This window comes from Schistocerca nitens, chromosome 8 (assembly GCF_023898315.1).
Source record: "Schistocerca nitens isolate TAMUIC-IGC-003100 chromosome 8, iqSchNite1.1, whole genome shotgun sequence".
Classification (NCBI taxonomy): Eukaryota; Metazoa; Arthropoda; class Insecta; order Orthoptera; family Acrididae; genus Schistocerca; species Schistocerca nitens.
The window spans coordinates 462,018,686-462,044,862 of record NC_064621.1 but is presented as its reverse complement, the minus strand read 5'-3'; the positions used below and the strand labels follow the sequence as shown (position 1 = coordinate 462,044,862).

At 40.5% G+C, this 26,177-nt stretch overlaps 1 protein-coding gene across 4 annotated transcripts in view; it reads left to right on the top strand.

Moving 5' to 3' along the window:
• LOC126198967 (uncharacterized) overlaps nucleotides 1–26,177 on the top strand; it is a 157,706-nt gene that overhangs the window by 44,391 nt on the left and 87,138 nt on the right. For all 4 annotated transcript variants that reach the window (XM_049935622.1, XM_049935621.1, XM_049935620.1 and 1 more), the window contains 2 exons: nucleotides 715–961; nucleotides 21,925–22,102. In XM_049935622.1, the coding sequence (XP_049791579.1) occupies nucleotides 715–961; nucleotides 21,925–22,102 (425 nt within the window). The remainder of the gene's footprint in view (nucleotides 1–714; nucleotides 962–21,924; nucleotides 22,103–26,177) is intronic.

The window sequence follows — 26,177 nt, the reverse complement described above, 5'->3', positions numbered from 1 at the left end:
TAATGATATGGCACTATTTTTTGGAGACGGTAATTAAAACTTTGACTATCCCTCATGTTTTAGACCTCCTAGCTATGAACAGACCTAGTCATTTTGAGTGTGTCACCAATGAGAGAAAGGATAGCAACCATGATACTATCATAGGAACAATGGTTGCCAAAGGCAAAAGGTCATCAAGAAAGCTAGGAGAGTATTTGTGTTTGGTTCAGCTACACAGGAACTTACTAACAACCTATTTAAAAGTCAAACTGAGATCATTTATTCTGGCTAAGGTAAACAGAAAGCAGTTCTGGTTCAACCTGTGGCCTAAGTAAATACTTACCAATTAGCAAAAGCTGGTGAATCCACCTTGGTTTAGTGATACTATTTAGAGAATGTTGGAAAAATGGACGCTACTACACTCACGCTACAAAAGAAGACACTGCATTTTTATATGATTTGCTTTTGTGGCCAACCTGTGGCACAGTCTTTCAGTGATCACAGGCATGTTAACATTAACATCACAGTCTATTTGGACTACAAACTGTTGGACTCTCCTGTAGTTGTGCCCATATCACTTAATTGAGGTGGGCTAGTTCTAAAAGAGAAATTTGTAATTTGAGTTTTGTTTTCAAAAATTGCTTCATTTTCAAGCATGCTTTTCACATGTCTTAACACACATCAGTAAAACAAATAATTTACAGTAAGATAATAAATTATAAAACTTGTTTTCAGCAACACCTACATGCATCTCACGTGTTTTATGCGACATTGAACGCACAGTGGCACGTATTCCACCTGAAGTATGTGAGAAAGACGTTACTCATGGTCATGGTGATGCCAGAGTCAGACATGTAGTGCAAGCTCCCCCACCAGAACTACTGGAAGAACTGAGAAGAAATGTGGAGCATATGGAGCATAGGTCACGTCAGTTGCATTCAACTTGCGAAGCCTTACGCAAAGATCGCGACCAGCTTAGACAGTAAGTACTAAAACTGAGATGCTAATGTCTGTACTAAAACTTAGATGTGAATGTCATGTTGAAGTGTTGAGTCTGTCCATGAGGCTTGCATGGATAGCTCAATTGAAAGAGCACTGCCCACAGAAGGAAAGGTTTGGCTATCTTCCCAACACCTTGTTGTGGCTTTCTACGCATTTTTAAAGGCTTAAAGCCTATGTAGTATCATCCCACTGTTGTTGTTGAAGTGGGATTAATAAATCGTGAAAAGTTGTAAACTTTCACCTTGCTGATGGATGATGTCTTTGACAAACTACTTTGGAAACATTGGTATTCAGAATTTGAAAGACCACTCTTGTAGCACTCTATTACATTGCAGCATATGAGATTATGACCCATATGCATCTGATCATAATGATACCCAGAAATTTCAAGGCCGATTGGTGAGTGACATATTTAAGGATATGAGTAAGTGTTACTAACTGAGTCTGATAATGAAAGCAAAATGAAAGAATAAACAAACAAATTATTTAAGCATATAATGTAACTGGATGGATAAAAAATCTACTTACCAAGCAGCGGGAGCAGAAACACACACACACACACACACACACACACACACACACACACACACAGGTTTAACTTCCACAAGCTTTCAGAGCCAGTGGCTCCTTCATACAGCAGAAGAGTTGGAGAGAAAGAAAAAGGGGTGAAGGAAAAGCACTGGAGAGGTCTAGGGAAGGGGTACAGTTTGGAAAAGTCGCCCTGAACCCTGGGTCAGAGGAGACCTACTGGACAGGATGAGAAGGAAAGACTGATTATTGGGGACTGCATTGGACAAGGTCTGAAAGCCTGAGAGCTTAAAGTTGAAAGACAGGGTAATATGCAAGACAGAGATCACTACTAAAACATCATGCACAAGGTAATAAGAGTGAAAAACTAAGTTCATTGTATGTAACAGAGTTGGGAGGGAGGACGACAAAAAATAGACGGGTCAGAAAATGAAAGATGTGGAAAACTAAAATGGAATGAAGAAAGGGGTAGTTACTGTGAGAAAATGCTGAGACAGAATGAATTAACATAAATTAAAGCCACTTGGGTGGCAAGACCAGAGGACATTTTGTAGTGCTAGTTTCTACCCGCGGAGTTCTGAGAAACTGGTGTCTGACGGAAGAATCCTGATGGCACATGTGGTGAAACAGGCAGCGAGGTCACGACTGCCTTGTAGAGCATGCTCTGCAACAGGATATTATATGTTGCCAGTATAAACCCTTCGCCTATGCCCATTCATTCTGACTGATAACTGTGTAGTAGTTATTCTGATCGAAAAGGCTGAACAGTATTTACATAACAGCGGGTATATGACGTGTCATTTCACAGATGGCTCTCCCTTTGATAGTACGTTATGCTAGTGACAGGGCAGGTATAGGTGGTGATAGGATGGTGCATAGGGCAAGTCTTGCAGAAGGGGCGGTCACAGGGGTGGGATTCATAGGGTAGGGAGATGGGTGCAGGACAGCATAGGGTCTCACAAGGATAGTGCAGAGATTGGGAGGGTGATGAAAAGAAAAGCTGCTCTAGAAGTGGTGGGCAAAATCTCAGACAGAATTGATCTCCTTTCAGAGCATGATTTAAGGAAGTCAAGGCCCTGTCGAAGTAGTTGATTAATACACTACTGGCCATTAAAATTGCTACACCAAGAAGAAATGTAGATGATAAATGGGTATTCATTGGACAAATATATTATACTAGAACTGACATGTGATTACATTTTCACGCAATTTGAGTGCATAGATCCTGAGAAATCAGTACCCAGAACAACCACCTCTGGCCGTAATAACGGCCTTGGTACACCTAGGCATTGAGTCAAACAGAGCTTGGATGGCGTGTACAGGTACAGCTGACCATGCAGCTTCAGCACGATACCACAGTTCATCAAGAGTAGTGACTGATGTATTGTGACGAGCCAGTTGCTCGGTCACCATTGACCAGACGTTTTCAGTTGGTGTGAGATCTGGAGAATGTGCTGGCCAGGGCAGCAGTCAAACATTTTCTGTATCCAGAAAGGCCCGTACAGGACTTGCAACATGCGGTCATGCATTATCCTGCTGAAAAGTAGGGTTTCACAGGGATCGAATGAAGGGTAGAGCCACGGGTTGTAACACATCTGAAATGTAACGTCCACTGTTCAAAGAGCCGTCAATGCGAACAAGAGGTGCCCGAGATGTGTAACCAATGGCACCCCATACCATCACACTGGGTGATACGCCAGTATGGCGATGACGAATACGCGCTTCCAAAGTGCGTTCACCGTGATGTCACCAAACACTGATGCGGCCATCATGATGCTGTAAACAGAACCTGGATTCATCCCAAAAAATGACGTTTTTCCATTCGTGCACCCAGGTCCATCATTGAGTATACCATCGCAGGCGCTTCTGTGTGTGATGCAGCGTCAAGGGTAACCGCAGCCATGGTCTCCGAGCTGATAGTCCATGCTGCTGCAAACGTCGTCAAACTGTTCGTGCAGATGGTTGTTGTCTTGCAAACGTCCCCATCTCTTGACTCAGGGATCGAGGCGTGGTTGCACGATCCGTTACAGCCATGCGGATAAGATGCCTGTCATCTCGACTGCTAGTGATACGAGGCTGTTGGGATCCAGCACGGCGTTCCGTATTCCCCTCCTGAACCCACCGATCCCATATTCTGCTGACAGTCATTGGATCTCGACCAACGCGAGCAGCAATGTCGCGATACGATAAACCGCAGTCGCAATAGGCTACAATCAGACCTTTATCAAAGTCTGAAACGTGATGGTACACATTTCTCCTCCTTACAGGAGGCATCACAACAACGTTTCACCAGGCAACGCGGGTCAACTGCTGTTTGTGTATGAGAAATCGGTTAGTAACTTTCCTCAAGTCAGCACGTTGTAGGTGTCGCCACCGGCGCCAACCTTGTGTGAATGCTCTGAAAAGCTAATCATTTGTATATCACAGCATCTTCTTCCTGTCTGTTAGGTCTGTAGCCCATCATCTTCGTGTTGTAGAAATTTTAATGTCCAGTAGTGTACATTTAAGACCAGTATAATACAGAGTGGCAAGTGGTGTGCTCCGAAGTTGTTTTTTATGGGCATCAGTAGTACCAGGATTGGATGTGATGGCATGGGAAATTAGCTATTGGACTAGGATGGTGGGGTAATAACATCCAGTGAAGGCTGAGGTGAGAATAGTGGTGTATTGCCTTAAAGAGTCTGCATCCAAACAAATGTGCTTGCTGCAGAGGGAAAAGCACGTTTCAAGAAACAGAATCTGGGACCCTAGTTTTGATAGTGCAAAAGCATGTTTTTGGGAAGAACAGATGTAATATGTGATGCGATTCATCATGGCTATATGAAGTAAAGGCAGTTTGAAGAGGTAGAGGTTGGAAAAGGATAGGAAACCAGAAGAAAGGCAAGGAAAAAATTCGGAAAAATCAAGAACAGACAACTGTTAGCAAGAGGCAATGAGTGGATGAGGATTTCTCACCAGAAGAGTGGTCTACCAGATAAAGAGGAGAGAGAGAGAGAGAGATTGGAAAAGGAAAACATCAATAGGCAAAGTCATGAAATGAGACAGCCTTTGTAAAAACCAGGCAAACAGAAAGAGGCAGTCATAGGAGGAAATGTGAACTACTTTGCTTGGGAAATAAAGTAATGTAGGATACGGCAGTAAAAGTCGATCAGAGCAGTTTGGCGAAAAACAAACACACAGAAACGTGAAAGAACTGATTATAAACAAAGTAAGTGAAGGGTGAGAAAGAAAATAGATGTCAAATTTACAAATAAATTGGCGGGATGCGAGGTAACGGGCGAGTTGTGGCGCCCTGAAAATATTCTAAGTTCAGAGTTGGCGGCCACCGCTCGGGAAGGCGCGGCTCGTTAGCAAGCGCTTGATGCCACACAATGGCCAGACCACATGGTCCATCAAGCACGTAGCTGGGAATTCCATTGTGACGCTGTTTCGATGAAAGAGACACGCCGAGAATGCCAAAGATGGCGGACATTGAGAAACCATCATGGCAGACATTTCGCAGTTCGTATAGAAATTAATAGTAACCAGATGAATCATGATACCTAAAAAAAATAAAAACATGTGCATTACCATTATTTTCACGACAATTCTGATGGTGTAATCAGATTTTCAATATCTTTATTAGTTTAAAGTTCAGCATCTGACAGTAAATTATATAAGTAACACCTAGCAACGAATTTCCAAAATCTAAACGCTTCATCCGATTTCGTTGATCGATGTGTCTTTAGAAAGCTATTAGTGTAAACCTAAATTGGTATAAATTACAGGCATGTAACTTCAATATTACATGAGTTATTGGAGGTCAAAGTGGCTGGTTACTATCAATGGTGTCAGGCCATAAGTACTCCACAGTTACACGAAAAAACGGTAGCAGCATGCTTATAAATATATTTATTCATCTATGTCTTTGTTTATATCTGATATATACTATTCATGAAGGAATTGGTTAAATATTTACTGTGTTTTAGAAAGCACAGAGACATTAGGCTACTGGCCTACCTTTTGTTCTATTCCTTTGATATATGTTTATTTAATTTGTTTATGTATCTAATAATGCGTGTTAGAGCGTGTTTATGGTCCAGCCGTAGAAATATTTATTTAATTTCAAGTAGTTAAATGTAAATCCAGTATTTCGTATGTGCTTAAATATGTTTGTGAGTGTACATTGTCTTGCAGACATGGATGGAGCGCTCTAGCCAATCATAGCACTCGTTAATGGTGAGACTGTATTGAATTGGGGGAAAAGGATTGTTTCCGGAGAGGACACGAGGTAGTTCTGACAGTGGGGCTGTTTTGGACGGTATGGCACAAGACACGGGAAGTGCTGGACGCGACGGAACCTCGTTAGCACGAACTCGCATAAGACGAACTTGCAGTTAACATGAAAAAAATATTGGTCCTGCCAGGAATACATTAGTTCTTATGGTATGTTTTATCGGTTAACACGATTTTCGGTTAAGGTGAATTACGAATTCTGTTTCAGTTCCTAGCGTAATTAAATTTCACCTTAACACAAACTTCTGACCTTACAGTATTCTATAGCGTAATTTTTTTTCCGAAATCAACATAGGCAATGTAGCTACAAAGCTAATTATACTTACTGTTGACTTGTTTTTAACATATTGTAGGTCGGTAGCCGCAATTATCGCCTCAGCAATCAGCGTATGCTGTACATTGTAAGACATTCAATAATGTGTGCAGCAGCATTTAGGAATGTACTCAGTGCCAGATTTGACAGGTGTTCTTTTAGTTGTAGCCGTATCGAGTTGGAATACTGAATAAAAACTACAGTTACAGCTGGTACCATAGCACTCGAAAATGGCAAAGAGGAAAAGGACAGCTCTAAATGTACAGTTAAAGCTTAAGATTCTAGATGAAGTGGACCGTGGTACCAAGAAAACAGCAATTGCAGAGCAGTTTGCAGTACCTAAATCTACTTTATCTATGATTATTAAGAATCGAGAAGAAATTATTAATGCTGCGGCATCAGGTTCTGGGGAGACATCGAGACGTTACTGCTAGAACAGTTCAGTGATATTCGTGCATCTAACATACCTTTAACTGGCCCTGTGATTCAGTCAAAAGCAAATGATATTGCTAAAGATATGGGCATCGAAGACTTCCATTGTTCTGCTGGTTGGTTGTATCGGTTCCAAAACAGACATTCAATTTCATCTGTACAAATTTGTGGTGAAGCAAATAAAGTTGATGAAGGAAGTGCAAACAGCTGGTTACATGAATTCAACCGAGTGAGGGAAAAGTATGCCTCGTGTGATGCGTTTAATGTGGATGAAACTGGATTTTTCTACAACCTTTTTCCAAATCACACCCTGGGGATAAAAGGTGATAAGTGTCACGGTGGAGCATGAAGCAAACAACGTGTGACTGTCATACTGTGCTGTAATGCTGATGGCAGTGAGAAGTTTTGTCCCTGGGTTATCAGTAAATCCGAGAAACCACGTTGTTTTAAAAACATAAATATGGACACTGCCTTGCATCTACTCTCACCACAAGAAACCTTGGATCGATGGCACATCATTTTGCAAGTGGCTTCTTTGTCTCAACAGTCGAATGGTTGCTCAAAATAGACATGTTCTTATTACATTGGACAGATGTACTGCCCATAATGTTCATGATCTGAACCTATCCAACATAAAGGTTCAGTTTTTTCCACCCAATGCCACAAGCCGCCTTCAGCCTTTGGACCAAGGCATAATCTCTCTCATAAAGAGAGCTTATCGTAAGCGACTTGTAAGAGCTGCAATTTGTGCTGCTGAAAACAATAGTGCAACGCCAAATTGGAATCTGCTTGACGCAATAAAAGACATCGCAGCAGCCTGGAGACATAGCAACTCTGACGATGTCCACTAGTTAGAAGATGTTACTTCACCTGATGAATGCACAGTTCTGCAGGATGTTGCGAACCTTGATATTAGTTTCGAAGAATTCATTAGTGTAGACGACAATGTTGCCGTTTGTGCTTCTGTGGAATCGGATGTGCCAGAAGCTGTGAATGAGGTGCAAGAAGGGCCATCAGAAAAAAAGTGAAGAGGAAGAGAGTACAGATACCATTCCACCTACCCGTCAGGAGATGTTTACTACAGCCTTAGACTGTTTAGAACGGTTTGCTTCAACATTCAATGTCACTCCTGGGTTTATGGATGCTATCATTACAATTGGTTGTGAAATTACAAAATATTATCGTTCCCATGAACATCAGCGAACCATGACCGAATTTTTTCTAAGAAAGTAACGTACATAATTTGTGAGTACTTGGATTTTTTAACTTGAACTCCTGATTTTTCGGTCCCTTCGGATTCGTGTTAACGAAGTTTTACTGTATTTTATTTAATTGCAGGACCATCGACACCAATAATTGTTTTGCCAAAATATACCGCATTCTCAAAAGTACTTCTACTATCGTACTCATCATTTAAAGTCATTAAGATAGTACCTGCAGATTTTATTTAATTGCAGTATTTCATTTATAAATTTATATGTTACTTTCATAATTCGCAATTGCCAAGTGATGGAAACCTTCGACCATTCGATTCATGTGTGCATTCTTACTGTATACTGTAGACTCAGCAGTATTTGACCTGTAATGTGGCAACTACGTATCCCAGCCCCTAGCCAACGAAACCAGCCAAAACTTTTAATATTTCAGCGTTGAGTCAGAGGGTATGTAGCTGAGGGTCACCTGATTACATTCACTTTATTATTTTGAAAGCCCGCAATTGGGGGTTTCTCGTCCGGGATTTGTGCCCTGTAAAGTGGTAATTCCTTTGCTCTCTGTTATTCAGCATACTATGCGAAGTGTAAAAAAACCTTTGCAAAACCAGTAGAGATTTCTGCAGAATGAACCTCTCATAAAACACAGTGAGAGAGATCGGTTTTTTTTTCGCAAGTAGGTTTCTGGAAATAGTTAAATTAAGCAGTAATTTTCACAACCAACACATGCTATCTATCGATAGAGGTCCTAATCTATCACATTAAAGGCAATTTACATGGGAGCTCAGTGTCTAAATAGTTGAGTGCAGGGAACAGTAGCGGTTGGTGCGGTTAACGGACAGTGGTATCAGAGACGGTTGGAACACTCAGTAACCGGCGGCAGCTACAATTACATCAGGTGACTTCTCCAATGGCAGACGCAGTCCAGCAGCAGTACAACGGCAGTGTCTCCGAGTACTCCAGGGCAGTCTTCAATGTCGGCTTCCACTACAACTGACGGCATCATATGGCAGAGGGAACCATCTCAGACCAGATAAGTGCCTGTGCAAATAGTGAGACAACGTGTGACTCTGAAGTTCAAGCTCCACTTATAGATCTCGCGAATATAAAACAATCACCTAGTACGTGTAATTTTGAAAACTGAAGTGAGCCGGTTAGTCCGAAATCAGAGCGCGAATGCGTAACTAGTAGGAATTCAGGCAAGGAGAATGAATGTGGGGAAAATATGATGTCTCAGCTATTGCAAATGATCCAGGGAATGGCAAATAATATCGGTGCAGTTTGAACAGATATGGGTACACTGCGAACAGGTATGGGCACATTGCAAACAGTAACGGATACAGTTCGGACTGATATGGGTACAATGTGAACTGAAATACCGTATTTACTCGAATCTAAGCCGCACTTTTTTTCCGGTTTTTGTAATCCAAAAAACCGCCTGCGGCTTAGAATCGAGTGCAAAGCAAGCGGAAGTTCTGAAAAATGTTGGTAGGTGCCGCCACAACTAACTTCTGCTGTCGAATATATGTAACGCTACACAGTCATGCTTTGTAGGCATAAAGATAAATACTGGGGCCAAAATCTCTGCGTCAGTAAATAAATTAAAAAAAAGGTGGAAGACAAGCTTTTTTTTCTCCGCCCCGAGTTTCAACCACTACATTTTCATACATTATTCAACGAAGTAAATACAAATTCCGTATTGTTCATCTTCGAACGTAGCAGAATTTCAATGTACTACGAAAATCCAACTGGCAAGACTGTTTGGGATGTTTGTCAATATGGCCAACTCTACGTTCTGAATTTTTTCCTACCTGTGAGAAGAGATGGTTGCTAATAGAAACATGATGAAATGTGAATCACATACAGTATTCTCTTCGCCATGAATAATACGAACATAAACATTTTGCCATGTATTCTTTCGTGTTTGCTGCTATCTCATTTAAATCCTGTCTGCCTAATAAACTACGAAACTAGAGTGAGACAACAGCAAACGCGGAAGAATATACGTATCGTGTCATGTTTATATTCGTATTATTCTTATGCCTAATAGTGATACAGTCAGAAATGAAGCACGGCAACTGACTAGATTTTTAAATCTAAGATGACTCTAATTTCTGTGCAGAATTTGATGTTCTAAAGAAGCGTCCGCAAAGATTTTCAAACGGAGAAAAATGTTCACCTAACTCTCGTTCAGAACATGTTCTATCATACGCAGTCTATTATTTGGTTCTTGTTGATCATTATCAAAGAAAGCAGCAATGTAAGTAACAACAAATAGCAGTCTCTAGCCGTTGTTTCGCTAATGGGATGATTCCCATGCCGCGAGCGGCGACAGGCCGTAAACACACACTATAAGAATGCGACAAACAATGCATGACACAGTACAGTAATGCATTTTCAGCTTAGAATGACGTTAACACCTATAACAAAGAAAACGGCACTTATCAGATCAAAGCAAAATAAGCAATCGATTCAAACCAGACGAAGCACGTGAGAAAGGAAGGGTACCCGTATAAATACGGACGGAGCGCCTGACGCATAGCAAGGGTTACCTGGTAAAGCTTAACGGCTAAGCTTGCGACTCTAACCAAACTACTGTAGGTGTATCGTCATTCATTCGACCTAAATTGTGTCTCATATTACAATGGACCAACTTTGTTTCGATTTGGAGGTGTGGCCTAAAACTTTTCTCTCTCCTTGAATTTCGAGTTTCAAATTTCAGGTGCGGCTTAGATTCGGGAAATTTTTTTTCCTTTATTTCGAGTCTCATTTTTTATGTGCGGCTTAGATTTGAGTAAATACGGTAGGTTCCACTGTGAAAGAGGATGTTGAAAAAATTATGGGTAACCTTGAAAAAGCAATTGATGATAAATTAAAATGTGTTTGAGTGGATGTGGGGGAAATTACAGTCAAAGTTGTAATAGTAAAATCTAAAATCGAATCGGTGGAGAAAGATATTGGGGAGAAAATGGATAAGGTACAGACAGAACTTGGGGACAAGGTAAGTGACTGTATAAAAGCGCAAGATGCTCATAAAAGCGATGTAAATTTAGCAATTAGTGACATTGCCAATCATGTAGATGAGGGGGAGAAAGAAGTGGGGAAAATTAAAGATAAGATAGAGTACAGTATCAGTAGTGAAAATGAATTTAAAAAACAAATGCGATAGATAAAAACTGAATTAAATTTGTTAGCCTTCCAACAGGCCACGGCGGTTATAAATATCCCTTGGGCAAATACCGGATCTGTGAAATGATACACAGATGATGGAAGATATCACCCATGAAATTTCTTGGCTGCATGTAGGGACACTTTTGTTCGTGGCGTGTCGACGAAGCAAAAATAAAATATGTTAAATGGCATTTGGAGGGAGACCCATAGTCTTGGGCAAATGTTAAATGTAGTTCGTGTGAATCATACGAAGAGTTCAAAAAGTGTTTTTTGAATAAATTTTGGAGCGAGGCAAAACAGATGTGGATCCAAAATGAATCTTTAAACAGGCTGAGTTACAGGTACGGTAACGGGATGATGAGAGATTTTTGCAATCGCGAATGTGGCAAGCTTATTCATGTGAAACATCCATTTGGGGTTTTAATGGAAATCACCAAGTTAAAAAGGTGATTACCCGAAGATTTGCAGTGGGATCTTGTCCATCGTCCATGTGATTTCGTGGACGAATTTCTTGCATTTGTAGAAAAATTAGAGAGCGCTTTGAAGTTGAAACCTCAGAGCAAACTAGGCAGTAGTTATCAAAATGGAAATCCAGATCATCATCGCCAAAATAATAATTGTGAGAGAAATCAAAGGAATTTTCAGGGAGATAGTAGCTGGAATGAGCAGAATGGTTGGAGAACGAACAGGAGTGATGACTTCCGTGAATGGGACCTAAGTAAAGAATGCAGATTTGATGGGAGAAATTCGCGCAAAGTGCAATCGCGTAACAACCAGTCGGGAAACTTATGTTCGCCACATCTCAGGTCCGGGGATGGCGATCTGAACAGGCGATGAAAAGGACTGGAGATAATGGTAATGGTAGAAATGTTGATAGGTTTGGAGAAAGGCAACAAATATGTAATGTGGAGTATGTTAAAGACAAAGGCTATATAGGTGGCTCTTTCAGTAAAAGCAGGCGGAAACGAGAGAAGCATAGATTTGTGAGAGATGTAAATAAAAGTAATGGGAATAAATTTGTGGGGAATGATGTAAGTTGTAATGAATGAGTGTGTGTCTCGCCAGCTGCAAGTGAGGGTGATTGTGCTTTGGCGGAAAGCGTCAATGTTACCAAGGGTGACTGAGCATTGGTTTCGCCAGCAGTTGAAGTTAAAAATGTATCGGCGGATATAGATGATTTCTGTTTAAAGGAACAGAGTAATGGTAATTTATGTAATGATGTAAAAGCTACTGGTATTGATACTTCGGAGGAAGGAATTTACGCGTTTCTAGTCATGAATGAAGGCAAAACAAAACTTATTGATGAATGTGTGGATCTAAAACGTTTGTCAGAGTATGAATGTGAGAATGTATGTAAAGTAGGATCGGGGGTTAATCTGGATGAAAAGTGTGTAGAAATGGCAATGTGTGCTGATTTTTGTCCGATCACAGCGGAATGTAGCAAGTCTGGAAGTCCCAAAATTGTACGACAAGGTAGCAGCAATTTGTGTAATATAGTGCCGGAGGATAAAGTTGTGTACAATTCACGTAAAGTTAATGTGTCAACGGAGGAAAGTAAGATTTCTGAAGCGAATTTATGTAGTTATTTAAATGGTGCACCAGTAGATAAGGTTGCTGAAATAAATATGTATGGTAATGATGGCTTAGGCATCCATGTATTATTTCAGGAAGATAAAGTGTTTAACAGTGAATTGATCTGTAATTTTGTTGAAGCTGCAAGTGTCGATATTTTGGAGGGGAAAAACAGTAAAGTTGTGTATGCTGTGGGTAGTGAATTGGCGAAATGTGTGGAAGAACTAAAAGAAAATTTAGAGGGGGCTGAAGTAAATAGTGTGGGTGGGGATGGTTTGTGTAATGATGTTCGTACAAATTGGTATATGAAGGAGGAGTGTGATTCTCGTGAGACCGATTGGCGTTTGTACGGTAGAACATTACGGTCATTGCTGCTGCGTATGTGGATACAAGAGAAGTTTAAAATTGCTAAGGGTATATAGAGAAAGGGCAGAAGTGAAAAGATGTTCTAATCTGTAATTAGTAGTAGTAATTTTGCAGGGATAATTTATATGTCTATTTGGGGATTCGTTAGTAATTTGGTAGTTTATTGTGGCACTGTATGTGTGCAAAAGGGCAAAGTTTAGGCACTGAGGGTGCATGGAGGTCAGTGACCTAGTGGATTTAAGTAAAATATGTATTAATTTATGCTTTGTATAAGAGTGTGGCCAAGAATTTAGTGGTCAATTTGAAGGGTATTAAAATTGTAATTGTATGTGCACGCAATTTTAGTGCGTGGAGGTAGGAAGGATTGATTGAAGTCAATTAAATAGAACTTGTGGGAATTTGAGCGTATTATGATTAGCCGTTTGCCTTGTGACTTTGTTCCTACAGTATCGTTTTCCGCTGGAGGGAATCTGTAGCGAGGAGCTTGGTTGGTTTTGGGAAGTGGTTTGTTGAGGGGTGTCTTCTTTTGGTTTTTGTTGTAGACAGATTTGTCACGATAAACGGTGGAACTTGGAATTCAGAGGCAGACACGATTTCTGCGAGGCACTTCGTGCTAAAATCCGTGTGAGCATGTTTAGTGCAACGGAAAAGTTAGTGCAAGAAGGCGCCTTGGCGCTGAGTGTGTGGCATAAGAAGTGCTTACACAATCGCAAAAAAAAGTGAAAATGCATTTAAATATTTTATTTTTGTCCAAAAAAATTGATTATACATAACTGAAATCCAGGCATTTAATTAATATGCAATTTTGTTCATAATTTGTGTTAGTTTATTACAAAATTCATGATTATTTTTGCTTAACTGAAATTCAGGCATTTAATTAATATCCTGTTTCGTTCATAATTTGTTTTAATTTAAGGTATTTCGCAATTCATGCTGCTCCCACACCACTACAAAGATCTTGTAAACACTATTGGCCTGGTGTTTAATCATTTAATTCTGTTCTTTGAAATTTGTTTTATTTGTACTTGTATGAACTGAAGGGTGTAACTTCTGAACATTCTGGCAAACCAGAATGTTAATAAGTAGAGGTGTGTGATGTAATGGGCGAGTTGTGGCGCCCTGAAAATACTCTATGTTGAGATTTGGCGGCCACCACTCGCACCGCTCGGCAAGGCGCGGCTCGTTAGCAAGTGCATGATGCCACGCAACGGCCAGACCGCGTGGTCCATCGAGCATGTGGCTGGGAATTCCATTGTGACGCTGTGTCGATGAAGGAGACATGCCGGGAATGCCAAAGAGGGCGGATGTTATGAAACCATCAGGGCAGACATTTCACAGTTCGTATAGAAATTAATAGTAACCGGATGAATCATGATACCTCAAAAAGAAACATGTACATTACCATTATTTTCACGACAATTCTGATGGTGTAATCAGATTTTCAATATCTTTGTTAGTTTAAAGTTTAGTATCTGACAGTAAATTATACAAGTAACACCTAGCAACGAATTTCCAAAATCTAAACGCTTCATCCGATTTCGTTGATCGACATGTCTTTAGAATGCTATTAGTGTAAACCTAAATTGGTATAAATTACAGGCATATAACTTGAATAGTACATGAGTTATTGGAGGTCAAAGTGGCCGATTACTATCGATGATGTCAGGTCTTAAGGACTCCACAGCTACACGAAAAAAACGGTAGCAGCATGCTTATAAATATATTTATTCATCTATGTCTTTGTTAATATTTGATATTACTATTCATGAAGGAATTGGTTAAATATTTACTGTGTTTTAGAAAGCATGGAGACATTAGGCTAATGGCCTACCTTTTGTTCTATTCCTTTGATATATGTTTATTTAATTTGTTTATGTATCTAATAATGTGTGTTAGAGCGTGTTTATGGTCCAGCCGTAGAAATATTTATTTAATTTCAAGTAGTTAAATGTAAAACCAGTATTTCGTATGTGCTTATATGTTTCTGAGTGTACGTTGACTTGGAGGGAGCGCTCTAGCCAATCACAGTGCTCGTTAATGGTGAGACTGTATGGAAGTGGGGGAGGAGGATTATTTCTGGAGAGGACACGAGGTAGTTCTGGCAGTGGGGAAGTTCTTGACGGTATGGCACAGGACATGGGAAGTGCCGGACGCGACGAATGCAGAGTCGGCGGAAAGACTTGGACAGTGGAGCAGTTTGCGCATGGTCGCAGAGGATAGAAATATTTCAGAGTGCCGACCGGTGCTCTTGTGTGATTTCCATGGCTTCTGCAGTGAAGTCGTAGTATGCATTCAGAAGTGAATATATTGCGAGCTGTGTTGTTGTTCATACCTAATTACGTGAAGTAGGAATCTATTGTTTCCCTGTTATTCAACTTATATTTTATTTAATTGCAGGACCATCAACACCAATAAGTGTTCTGCTGAAATATACCGCATTCTCAAAAGTACTTCTACTGTTGTACTCGTCATTTAAAGTCATTTAGATAATACCTGCAGATTTTATTTAATTGCAATATTGCATTTATAAATTTATATGTTACTTTCATAATTCGCAATTGCCGAGTGATAGAAACATTCGACCATTCGTATCATATTCTGTAGACTCAGCAGTATTTGGCCTGTAATGTGGCAATTACGTATCCCAGCCCTTAGACAACAAAGCCAGCTAAAACTTTTAATATTTCAACGTTGAGTTGGAGGGTACATAGCTGAGGGTCACCTCATTACATTCACTTTATTATTTTGAAAGCCCACAAATAGGGGTTTCTCATTCGGGATTTGTGCCTTGCAAAGTGGTAAATCCTTTGCTCTCTGTTATTCAGCATACTATGCAAAGTGTAAAAACCCTTTGCAAAACCAGTAGAGATTTCTGTAGAGTGAACCTCTCGTCAAACACAGTGTGAGATAATCTCCCCCCCCCCCCCCCCTCCCGCCGCCCCTCCTCCGCAGGTAGGTTTCTGGAAGTAGTGAAATTACGCGATAATTTTCACAACCAACACATGCTAACAATGGGCCTGTCTATGTGCATGGAAATCGGTACTAGAAAAGAAGTAGGGGCAAAGTGTTGAGTACAGATAAATAATTGATCAAAGAGGTAGAAAACAGATGCCAGTTTGCACAAAACAGACGACAACAAAGACTTACAAGAGGGTTACATAAGACATGGACATGGGCTAATATAAAAATGAAGATAATCAATTTTATGATAATATAATGTAAAAAAAATCCACTCAGCAAGCGGCGGCTCTAGAACACACTCACAAAAAGGTTTAACTTACACAAGTTTTTGGAGCCAGTGGCTCCTCCTTCCGGTAGAAGAGTTGGATGGGAAGGAAGAGTGGTGAAGGGAAAGCACTGGAGAGGCTGAAGAAAAGGGGTACACTTCAGAAAAGTCATCCAGAACCATGGGTCAGGGGAGACCTACTGTACAGGATGAGAAGGAATGACAGATTATTGGGAACTGCACACTGGACTAGATGTGAAAACCTGAGAGCTTAAAGGTGAAAGACAGGGTAATATGCAAGACAGAGATTACAACTAAAACATCATGCACAAGGTAATATGAGTGAAGAGCTAAGTACATTGTATCTAACAGAGGTGGGAGGTGGACGGTCGAAAAATAGACTGGTCAGAAAATGAAAGATGTAGAAAACTAAATTGGAGTGAAGAAAGGAGTAGTTACTGTGAGGAAATGCTGAGATGGAAGGAATTAACATAATTTATGGCCACGTGGGTTGCGAGAACCGAGGACATATTGTAGAGATAGTTTCCACCTGCTGAGTTCTGAGAATCTGGTGCCTGGGTGAAGAATTCAGATTGTGCGGGTGGTGAAACCGGCACCGAGATCATGACTGTCATGTTGTAGAACATGCTCTGCAATAGGTTATTGTGTGACGCCAGTATATGCCCTCTGCTTTTGCCCATTGATGATGTCAAAAATTGATTATTTTTATTGTTAAATTATTTAAGAAGATAAATAAACCAGTGCCATCACAAGCTGACATTGGGCAACCATTTCCCCAAAATTTAACTCTTCAGCCTGTTTGGTTAATGAACAATGGAGTTAATAGTAAAAGCAAGCCATAAAAGTAGGTCATGTGTTCTGAAATGTTTTGCAAATAAAATCAAAGTATTTTAATATTTAAACTCTGTATTAGTAAAATATTTGAGAATACTTGGAGGACCACACTTCTGCGATTTTATTTAGTATAGTTGATTTTATTGCGTAATATGAATGAAACTGTTGATATAATTAAAGTGGATTTGCTTGGCAGAGTATTGATTGTAGAGATGACATTCGAATTACCTGTGCTTCTGGTGTGTGAAAAATGGATATACAAATTTACAATCCAATGTTTTTTATTCTGGTCTGGTGTGAAGTCAAAAAATTATTTGCTCTGATGCTTCAGTTATTTTGTAGAAATATTATAGCATCTTGAAAACGATAAATGTTATTGACAGAAATAGAGCTATTTGTACATGTTTCTTAATGGCACACTAGATTTGCCATGGGAGAGATTATTAACAAATTTTAGAAATTAAAAATAATGATGTAGTTCAAAGCCTCTGGAATGTATATAATTCAAGAGGCTTTGTTAATGCTTTGTCATTGATATGAGAGAAACAGTAACTGTGTGTTAGGGCCTTCATTCTCACCATTTGCTTGTCCCAGCTGCTGATTACATGTGCCACACGTTGACATTTCTCATACTATTTCCTCTCCCTTGATTTTTTTAAAGACTCTGGTCATTTGCTGACTTCTTTTAAAGGCAATCTCTGCCGGCACATGCTCTGAACATGGCACTGCCTTTTGAGTTTGGTTTATTGCCAAAGTAAATTGCTGTAACACGAAAAGCATATCAATGCTTATCCAGTTTTTCACTTGTCAGCTACACCTGGCTCATTCAGGACATGTCATTGTTTCTGCCTCACATACCTTTCGTTAGCTTTCAGAGTAGGAACTGTTCATTTCAAAATAGCACACTTGACAAATAGATCACTTTCGTGTGTGTGTGTGTGTGTGTGTGTGTGTGTGTGTGTGTGTGTGTAGGCTAATCCAATCATCTATTATTCGTTCTTTCTTTTTTTTGTAATCCTTATTTTACAATTGCTATTAGGCTAAACTAGTTACATCCTACTATCAGACCGTTCATAACAAAAGGCACAATAGACAGATGCTAGTGGTAAAAATGAAGAAAGAAAGTGGATGGGAGAAGCTGTCATGAAATGTGATGTGTGATTTGCACCCATAAATCGATCAAAGATATTCAAAGGTAAAAATTAATATTCAGAAGTGATAAGAGTATTATAACAGCATTTTGGTTTCCCATCTGTACTAATAACTCACACTAACAGTAAGAAGTGTTTGGCAAAGGGAGTGTATTCTGATAAGAGTGATGCAGCACGTGCTGTGCAGAATAACAAATGTCCTTCTATTTGCTTCCCCAAATGTATACCAGTTTTTCTTTTTCATCCTAATTCCTGTACCTCAGGAGCTAGGATGTGAAACATTGTTCTACAGTACCCTCATTTCCGACTACCTAGCTGTCACCAACTATTTATTATCACTAAACTCTCATTTCTCCTTCCTCCTTCTGTAGCCTTCTTTGTCACTGCCATGATTTTCCATTTATTTCTTCTTTCTCGTCACTTGTATTTGTGCCTTTGAGATTTTTTCATTCTGTCATTTCTTTCCTTTTCACTACTTTGCTGCCTCAATTTCCTGTATCATTTGTACTTCTAGTTCAAACAGTCATTTTCTTACATTTGGCCTACCATTTGTTATTTCTAACTTGTCATATTTTCAAAATTTGTCTTTTGCTTTAATTGCTTTGGTGATTTCCCTAGTACCTTGTTCTGTTAAGTTTTCCTTTAATCCAGATCCTGGCTGACTGTCCTAGGTAGTCTATCTCATCAGCCCATTTTCCCCCTTTTCCTGGAAAGTAGTAATCTCTAGTTTCAAAAGCTAGCATCTATTTTTTTTTACTATATCTTTGTATATACCTCTGTGCCATTGTTTGGGGAGATTTTTTTCCCATGTATGTAATTGTAGTTCATGTTTTATTCGTTTTATTTCTTGATACTGATCTATAAACAGGAGACTGATTATTTGTCATTCATATTCATTCAGAGATGCTGTTGCATAAATCTCACTATGAAGAGAACCTTCAGGAAGTGTAAGAAAATCAAATTACACATTAACTCAGGGAAGTGATTTGTCTGAAATTCTGTAATTGTTAAGGTAATTGAATTTACTGGAAAAGTCATAGAAAAGTCGAGGAATATTCAAAGACTCTTTAAATTATGAGAGGGACTGTGGGATGTTGAATGCTTCAGTGGCAAAAAGAAACATAGTTTGTCATTGTAATACTAATCACTCTTAGATTCTGCTTCAGAAACAATCAGTTGTGGTGTCACATAAGGGAAGGCGAAGATAGGCGTTTAATAGATGTGATGATGGTTGTTACCTCAGGAAACTTCGTAATTGTCCCAGGGTCCTCAACCACCAGGTCTATTTCCCATTGGACCTCATGAGAATGACACACTGTAATGTGCAGGTGAAAATTTTTTACGTAGTGGTGAATGAGCCATTCATACAAAAGCAGGAGTGGATTTTACATTTTATAAAAAATACAAGTACAGATCCATCTTTGAAAACAGAGTTTTTTTGGATCAATATTGAATATTCAGGCTTCATTTCTTTTTTTCTAATTTTAATGCAAAGTCGTATTTAAATGCCCTGTGGCTTTGCTACGCTTCAAGTCACCAGATACCGTAATGTGAAGAGCGTCCAGTTTGAAACTTGATGCATTATTGCTATAAATGTCTACTGCTATTGTATTCCAGTGATTACAGTTTGAAGTGTGTCTCAGGGAAGACTTCTCATATACTTTTTGCTCGTGTATCATGTCGTTTTTGGAATCCCAGAATCTACTCTGTAGGAATCAACATGGATTCCGGAAACAGCAATCATGTGAGACCCAACTCGCTTTATTTGTTCATGAGACCCAGAAAATATTAGATACAGGCTCCCAGGTAGATGCTATTTTCCTTGACTTCTAGAAGGCGTTCGATACAGTTCCGCACTGTCACCTGATAAACAAAGTAAGAGCCTATGGAATATCAGACCAGCTGTGGGGCTGGATTGAAGAGTTTTTAGCAAACAGAACACAGCATGTTGTTATCAATGGAGAGACGTCTACAGATGTTAAAGTAACCTCTGGCGTGCCACAGGGGAGTGTTATGGGAGCATTGCTTTTGACAATATATATGAATGACCTAGTAGATAGTGTCAGAAGTTCCATGCGGCTTTTCGCGGATGATGCTGTAGTATACAGAGAAGTTGCAGCATTAGAAAATTGTAGCGAAATGCAGGAAGATCTGCAGCGGATAGGCACTTGGTGCAGAGAGTGGCAACTGACCCTTAACATAGACAAACGTAATGTATTGCGAATACATAGAAAGAAGGATCCTTTATTGTATGATTATATGATAGCGGAACAAACACTGGTAGCAGTTACTTCTGTAAAATATCTGGGAGTATGCGTGCGGAACGACTTGAAGTGGAATGATCATATAAAATTAATTGTTGGTAAGGCGGGTACCAGGTTGAGATTCATTGGGAGAGTCCTTAGAAAATGTAGTCCATCAACAAAGGAGGTGGCTTACAAAACACTCGTTCGACCTATACTTGAGTATTGCTCATCAGTGTGGGATCCGTACCAGATCGGGTTGACGGAGGAGATAGAGAAGATCCAAAAAAGAGCGGCGCGTTTCGTCACAGGGTTATTTGGTAACTGTGATAGCGTTACGGAGATGTTTAGCAAACTCAAGTGGCAGACTCTACAAGAGAGGCGCTCTGCATCGCGGTGTAGCTTGCTCGCCAGGTTTCGTGAGGGTGCGTTTCTGGATGAGGTATCGAATATATTGCTTCGCACGACTTGTACCTCCCGAGGAGATCACGAATGTAAAATTAAAGAGATTCAAGCGCGCGTGGAGGCTTTCAGACAGTCGTTCTTCCCGCGAACCATACACGACTGGAACAGAAAAGGGAGGTAATTACAGTGGCACGTAAAGTGCCCTCCGCCACACACCGTTGGGTGGTTTGCGGAGTAGAAATGTAGATGTAGATGTACTGTACTTGAGGTTGACACATGACACAGAGTGGTGATGAATGACAGTGATTGTGGAATTTCCATTTAAAATTTAACTGCAGTGGCTGTGTCACAAAGTACTGAGTGAACTTTATTTGTTGGACAGCAAAAAATTCATCAGTTTGGTATGTATTTTATTTCAATCTTAGATGAACTTGAAATAATCACTAATAAGTGATTTCAGTGTGGCCATGGAAACTAGTAAATTGGAAATAAATTATCTAACGCATTATTGACCGGGAGACACCCCCACCTGGGATTGTTCGGCTGCCAGGTGCAAGCCTCTATTAGACACCCCTTCAGTGACTTGCACATTGATGAAGGTGAGATGATACTATAAGATAAATCAACACTGAGTCCCCAAGCAAAGGAAATCTTTGTTGCTGCCAGGGATTGAAACCAGGACTCAGCAACCTAGAGGCGTTGACACTAACCACTAGACTATGAACTGCAGGCAGACAAGTCTACTGATATTACATTACAGCAGCAAATAAAACTTGACCTCACATACAACAAAAATTGGTTCAGGAAAATTTGGAATTCTGGCCAAAAAACTGTCTTCACCCTATAATGGGCAGAATTGTCATTACAGGCTACATTTGCAAAGTATAGTAACAGCCGAATCCAGTTAGTGGTGATCTACTCACATTTATAATTATGGAAGCTGCTTCTAGATTACTTCATTATTGTCTGTCTTACCAGAAAAGCAACTACTTTGAAAATAGCTCTTCCTTTTACACAACTTAACAGCTGTTTTTTATCTAATAACTACACCTACAAATAATCATTATTGTGTTGCCATTTTATCCTTATTCTTATTAAATGCAGATGAATGTTTTGTGACTGTGAGTGGAGGGACAGTCTCCTGTACACCTTAATTTTATAAACTGTATTAACATAATTTTCTTCCTGTTTGAAGAACACTAACAACAAGACAGAGTGAGATGGATGCTATATTGCACATACTGAAAGAGAAAGAGGCAACCATAGAAAAACTTCAGAGAGATTTTGCATCAGTAAGTGCTAAAACAGAGGAATACTGTAAGACAATAACAGAAATGTCCGCTACTGTAATTACTCTCAAGGAAAGTAAAGAGGTAAGAGTCCTTTTAAAATTTACACTTTAGTTGCTTCCTGAATGTAATAAATGCCCAGACATTTAATAGATGCCAGTTATCAGTTCTAAAATTTTATCACTGTGCTGTCCATATATCACACAGTATTTGCTATTATTGTTATTGACATAGTTTTCTAGGTTCACTTAGCTTGCCAAAGACTTAAAAAAAATTATTTGTCTCAATTCAAGAAATGGAAAGTCCAAGTTGGACTATTAACAATTGTGAAATGAGTAGATTGCTACTCACCATAAAGATGACATGTTAAAATGCAGACAGGCACAATAAAAACACTGCTACACACTGAACTTTCGGCCAAAGTGGTGTTCTGTCACTTACCAAACCTCCACAACATCCTAGTCCATCCCTATACCACTCCCAGTCCCAGACGCTTGCCATGGGTATCATATCCCTGTGGAAGACCCTGGTGCAAGACCTGCCAATCCACCCATCCAGCACTTCCATTTCCATTCCTGCCAGAGGCCGAGCCAGTTGGGAAAGCAGACATATCATATACCAACTCTGCTGCAATCACTGCACAGCTTTTTATATGGGTACGACTGTCAACCAGCTGTCCATCAGCATGAATGACCACTGCCAAACTGTGACCAAGAGTGAAGTGGACCACCCTGTGGCACAACATGCAGCTGAACATAACCATAAAGATGACATGTTAAAATGCAGACAGGCACAATAAAAACACTGCTACACACTGAACTTTCGGCCAAAGTGGTGTTCTGTCACTTACCAAACCTCCACAACATCCTAGTCCATCCCTATACCACTCCCAGTCCCAGACGCTTGCCATGGGTATCATATCCCTGTGGAAGACCCTGGTGCAAGACCTGCCAATCCACCCATCCAGCACTTCCATTTCCATTCCTGCCAGAGGCCGAGCCAGTTGGGAAAGCAGACATATCATATACCAACTCTGCTGCAATCACTGCACAGCTTTTTATATGGGTACGACTGTCAACCAGCTGTCCATCAGCATGAATGACCACTGCCAAACTGTGACCAAGAGTGAAGTGGACCACCCTGTGGCACAACATGCTTGATTTCAATGGCTGCTTCACAGCCTGGGTGACTTAGATCCTCCCCTCCACTACCAGCCTTCCTGAACTGCCCAGTTGGAAATTATCCTTACAACATATTCTCCACTCTTGAAATTATCTCGGCCTCAAGCTACAATAACCAACTGTCCCCACACCCTCTACCCAACAGTTTCTGCCCCCTCTGCCCTATCACTTCCTCCCAACCCCACCCCCATTGTGCGCCACTCACTGCCAATGCATCCACCAGCCTTTCCCCCTCTATGCTGCTCTCTTTTTCTGTTCCTCTGCCCCCCCCCCCCCCCCCAAATGCCTCACATGGCAGTCTTGTCCCGCCATCTTTTAGTCCCTGCATGATTCACCAGACAGTGCTCTTCTCTCCCCCCACCCATACCTTGCTATTCCTTCCCTTTTCCTGCATCATTCCAGATTACTGCTTTTATTCAATGCAACAGTTATAGTCTAGCTGAAGATAGTGATCATATGTGCATGAGGTGTGCCTTCTTTTTTTGCAGAAAGCTTTGGCCAAAAGGTTAGTGTGGAACAGTCTTTTGTTGTTTGTCTGCAACTCAGTGTGTCATATTTTGCAATTCAGGTTTCTGTGCACGTATTTTTTCACCTTGTTTATCAAGGGAAAAAAAAGTGGTCCGTGTACTATGCAAGGTTGGTCCCACTGACGACTTCTTCTTTTTTCCAGACTTGAAATGCTACTAGTTGTGAATCTATATATCTGTGCCTCTGTACTCTTAGTCAGGAACAACATTAAAGGCTGTGTTTCCAGGGAATCAGTTCATCAACACAATACCAGAATTAAGGGAAACATCGACATTTCAATGCACAGGTTGTCAAAAATGGGAAACTTATATAACTGGCTGAGTGATAACTTGGGCTACAATATAAGTGTATTCTATATCATAGAATGATTGGATGATGGTAATTTTAAAATTTGAGAGTGTGGGCTATAATCTTTCATTTGATATGAACAATGCTGATTTTAATATTTAAGATTGTAGTTGTACCCTTCAGTTTACCTACACTACTGTGCTGTGGTGTAGTGGCTTGGGCTTATCAATAATAGAGATAGCTGTACCGTAAGTGCAACCACAATGCAAGGGTATCTGTTGAGAGGCCATATAAACATGTAGTTTCTGAAGAGGGGCGGCAGACTTTTCATTAGTTGCAAGGGCAACAGTCTGGATGATTGACTGATCTGACCTTTTAACGTCAACCAAAATGAGCTTGTTGTGTTGGTACTGCAAACGCCTGAATGCAAGCAGAAACTACAGCCATTATTCTTCCCAAGAGCATGCAGCTCTACAGTATGGTTAAATGGTGGTGATATCCTCTTGGGTAAAACATTCTGGAGGTAAAATACACTACTGGCCATTAAAATTGCTACACCAAGAAGAAATGCAGATGATAAACGGGTATTCATTGGACAAATATATTATTCTAGGACTGACATGTGATTACATTTTCAGACAATTTGGATGCATAGATCCTGAGAAATCAGTACCCAGAATAACCACCTCTGGCCGTAATGACGGCATTGATACGTCTGGGCATTGAGTCAAACAGAGCTTGGATGGCGTGTACAGATACAGTTGCCCATGCAGCTTCAACACGATACAACAGTTCATCAAGAGTAGTGATTGGCGTAATGTGACGAGCCAGTTGCTCAGCCACCATTGATCAGACGTTTTCAGTTGGTGTGAGATCTGGAGAATGTGCTGGCCAGGACAGCAGTCAAACATTTTCTGTATCCAGAAAGGCCCATACAGGACCTGCATCATACAGTCATGCATTATCCCGCTGAAATGTAGGGTTTCGCAGGGATCGAATGAAGGGTAGAGCTACAGGTCGTAACACATCTGAAATGTAACGTCCACTGTTCAAAGAGCCGTCAATGCGAACAAGAGGTGACCGAGATGTGTAACCAATGGCACCCCATACCATCATGCTGGGTGATACACCAGTATGGCGATGACGAATGCACGCTTTCAATGTGCGTTCACTGTGATGTCGCCAAACATGGATGCGGCCATCATGATGCTGTAAACAGAACCTGGATTCATCCAAAAAAATGTCGTTTTGCCATTCGTGCACCCAGGTTCGTCGTTGAGTACACCATCGCAGGCGCTCCTGTCTGTGATGCAGCGTCAAGGGTAACCGTAGCCATGGTGTCTGAGCTGATAGTCCATGCTGCTGCAAACATCGTCGAACTGTTCGTGCAGATGGTTGTTGTCTTGCATACGTCCCCATCTGTTGACTCAGGGATCGAGATGTGGCTGCACAATCCGTTACAGCCATGCGGATAAGATACCTGTCATCTTTGACTGCTAGTGATACGAGGTCATTGGGATCCAGTACGGCGTTCCGTATTACCCTCCTGAACCCATCGATTCCATATCCTGCTATCAGTCATTGGATTTCGACCAATGCAAGCAGCAATGTCGCGATATGATAAACCGCAATCGCGATAGGCTACAATCTGGCCTTTATCAAAGTCGGAAACGTGTTGGTACACATTTCATCTCCTTACGTGAAGCATCACAACGACGTTTCATCAGGCAACGCCAGTCAACTGCTGTTTGTCTATGAGAAATCCGTTGGAAACTTTCCTCATGTCAGCACATTGTAGGTGTCGCTACCAGCACCAGCCTTGTGTGAATGCTCTGAAAAGCTAATCGTTAGCATATCACAGCATCTTCTTCCTGTCAGTTAAATGTCACGTCTGTAGCACGTCATCTTCGTGGTGTAGCAATTTTAATGGCCAGTAGTGTAGGTCCCCATCTTGATCTCTGTGCAGGGACTATTCAGGAGGATGTTGTCATGAGAAAAAACAAAACTGGCAATCTACCGGTTGGAGTGTGGAATGTTAGAACCCTTAATCGGGCAGGTAGGTTATAAAATTCAGAAAGGGAAATGGATAGGTTGAAGTTAGAGATAGTGAAGATTGGTGATGTTCGGTGGCAGTATGAATAGAACCTTTGGTTATTCAGATA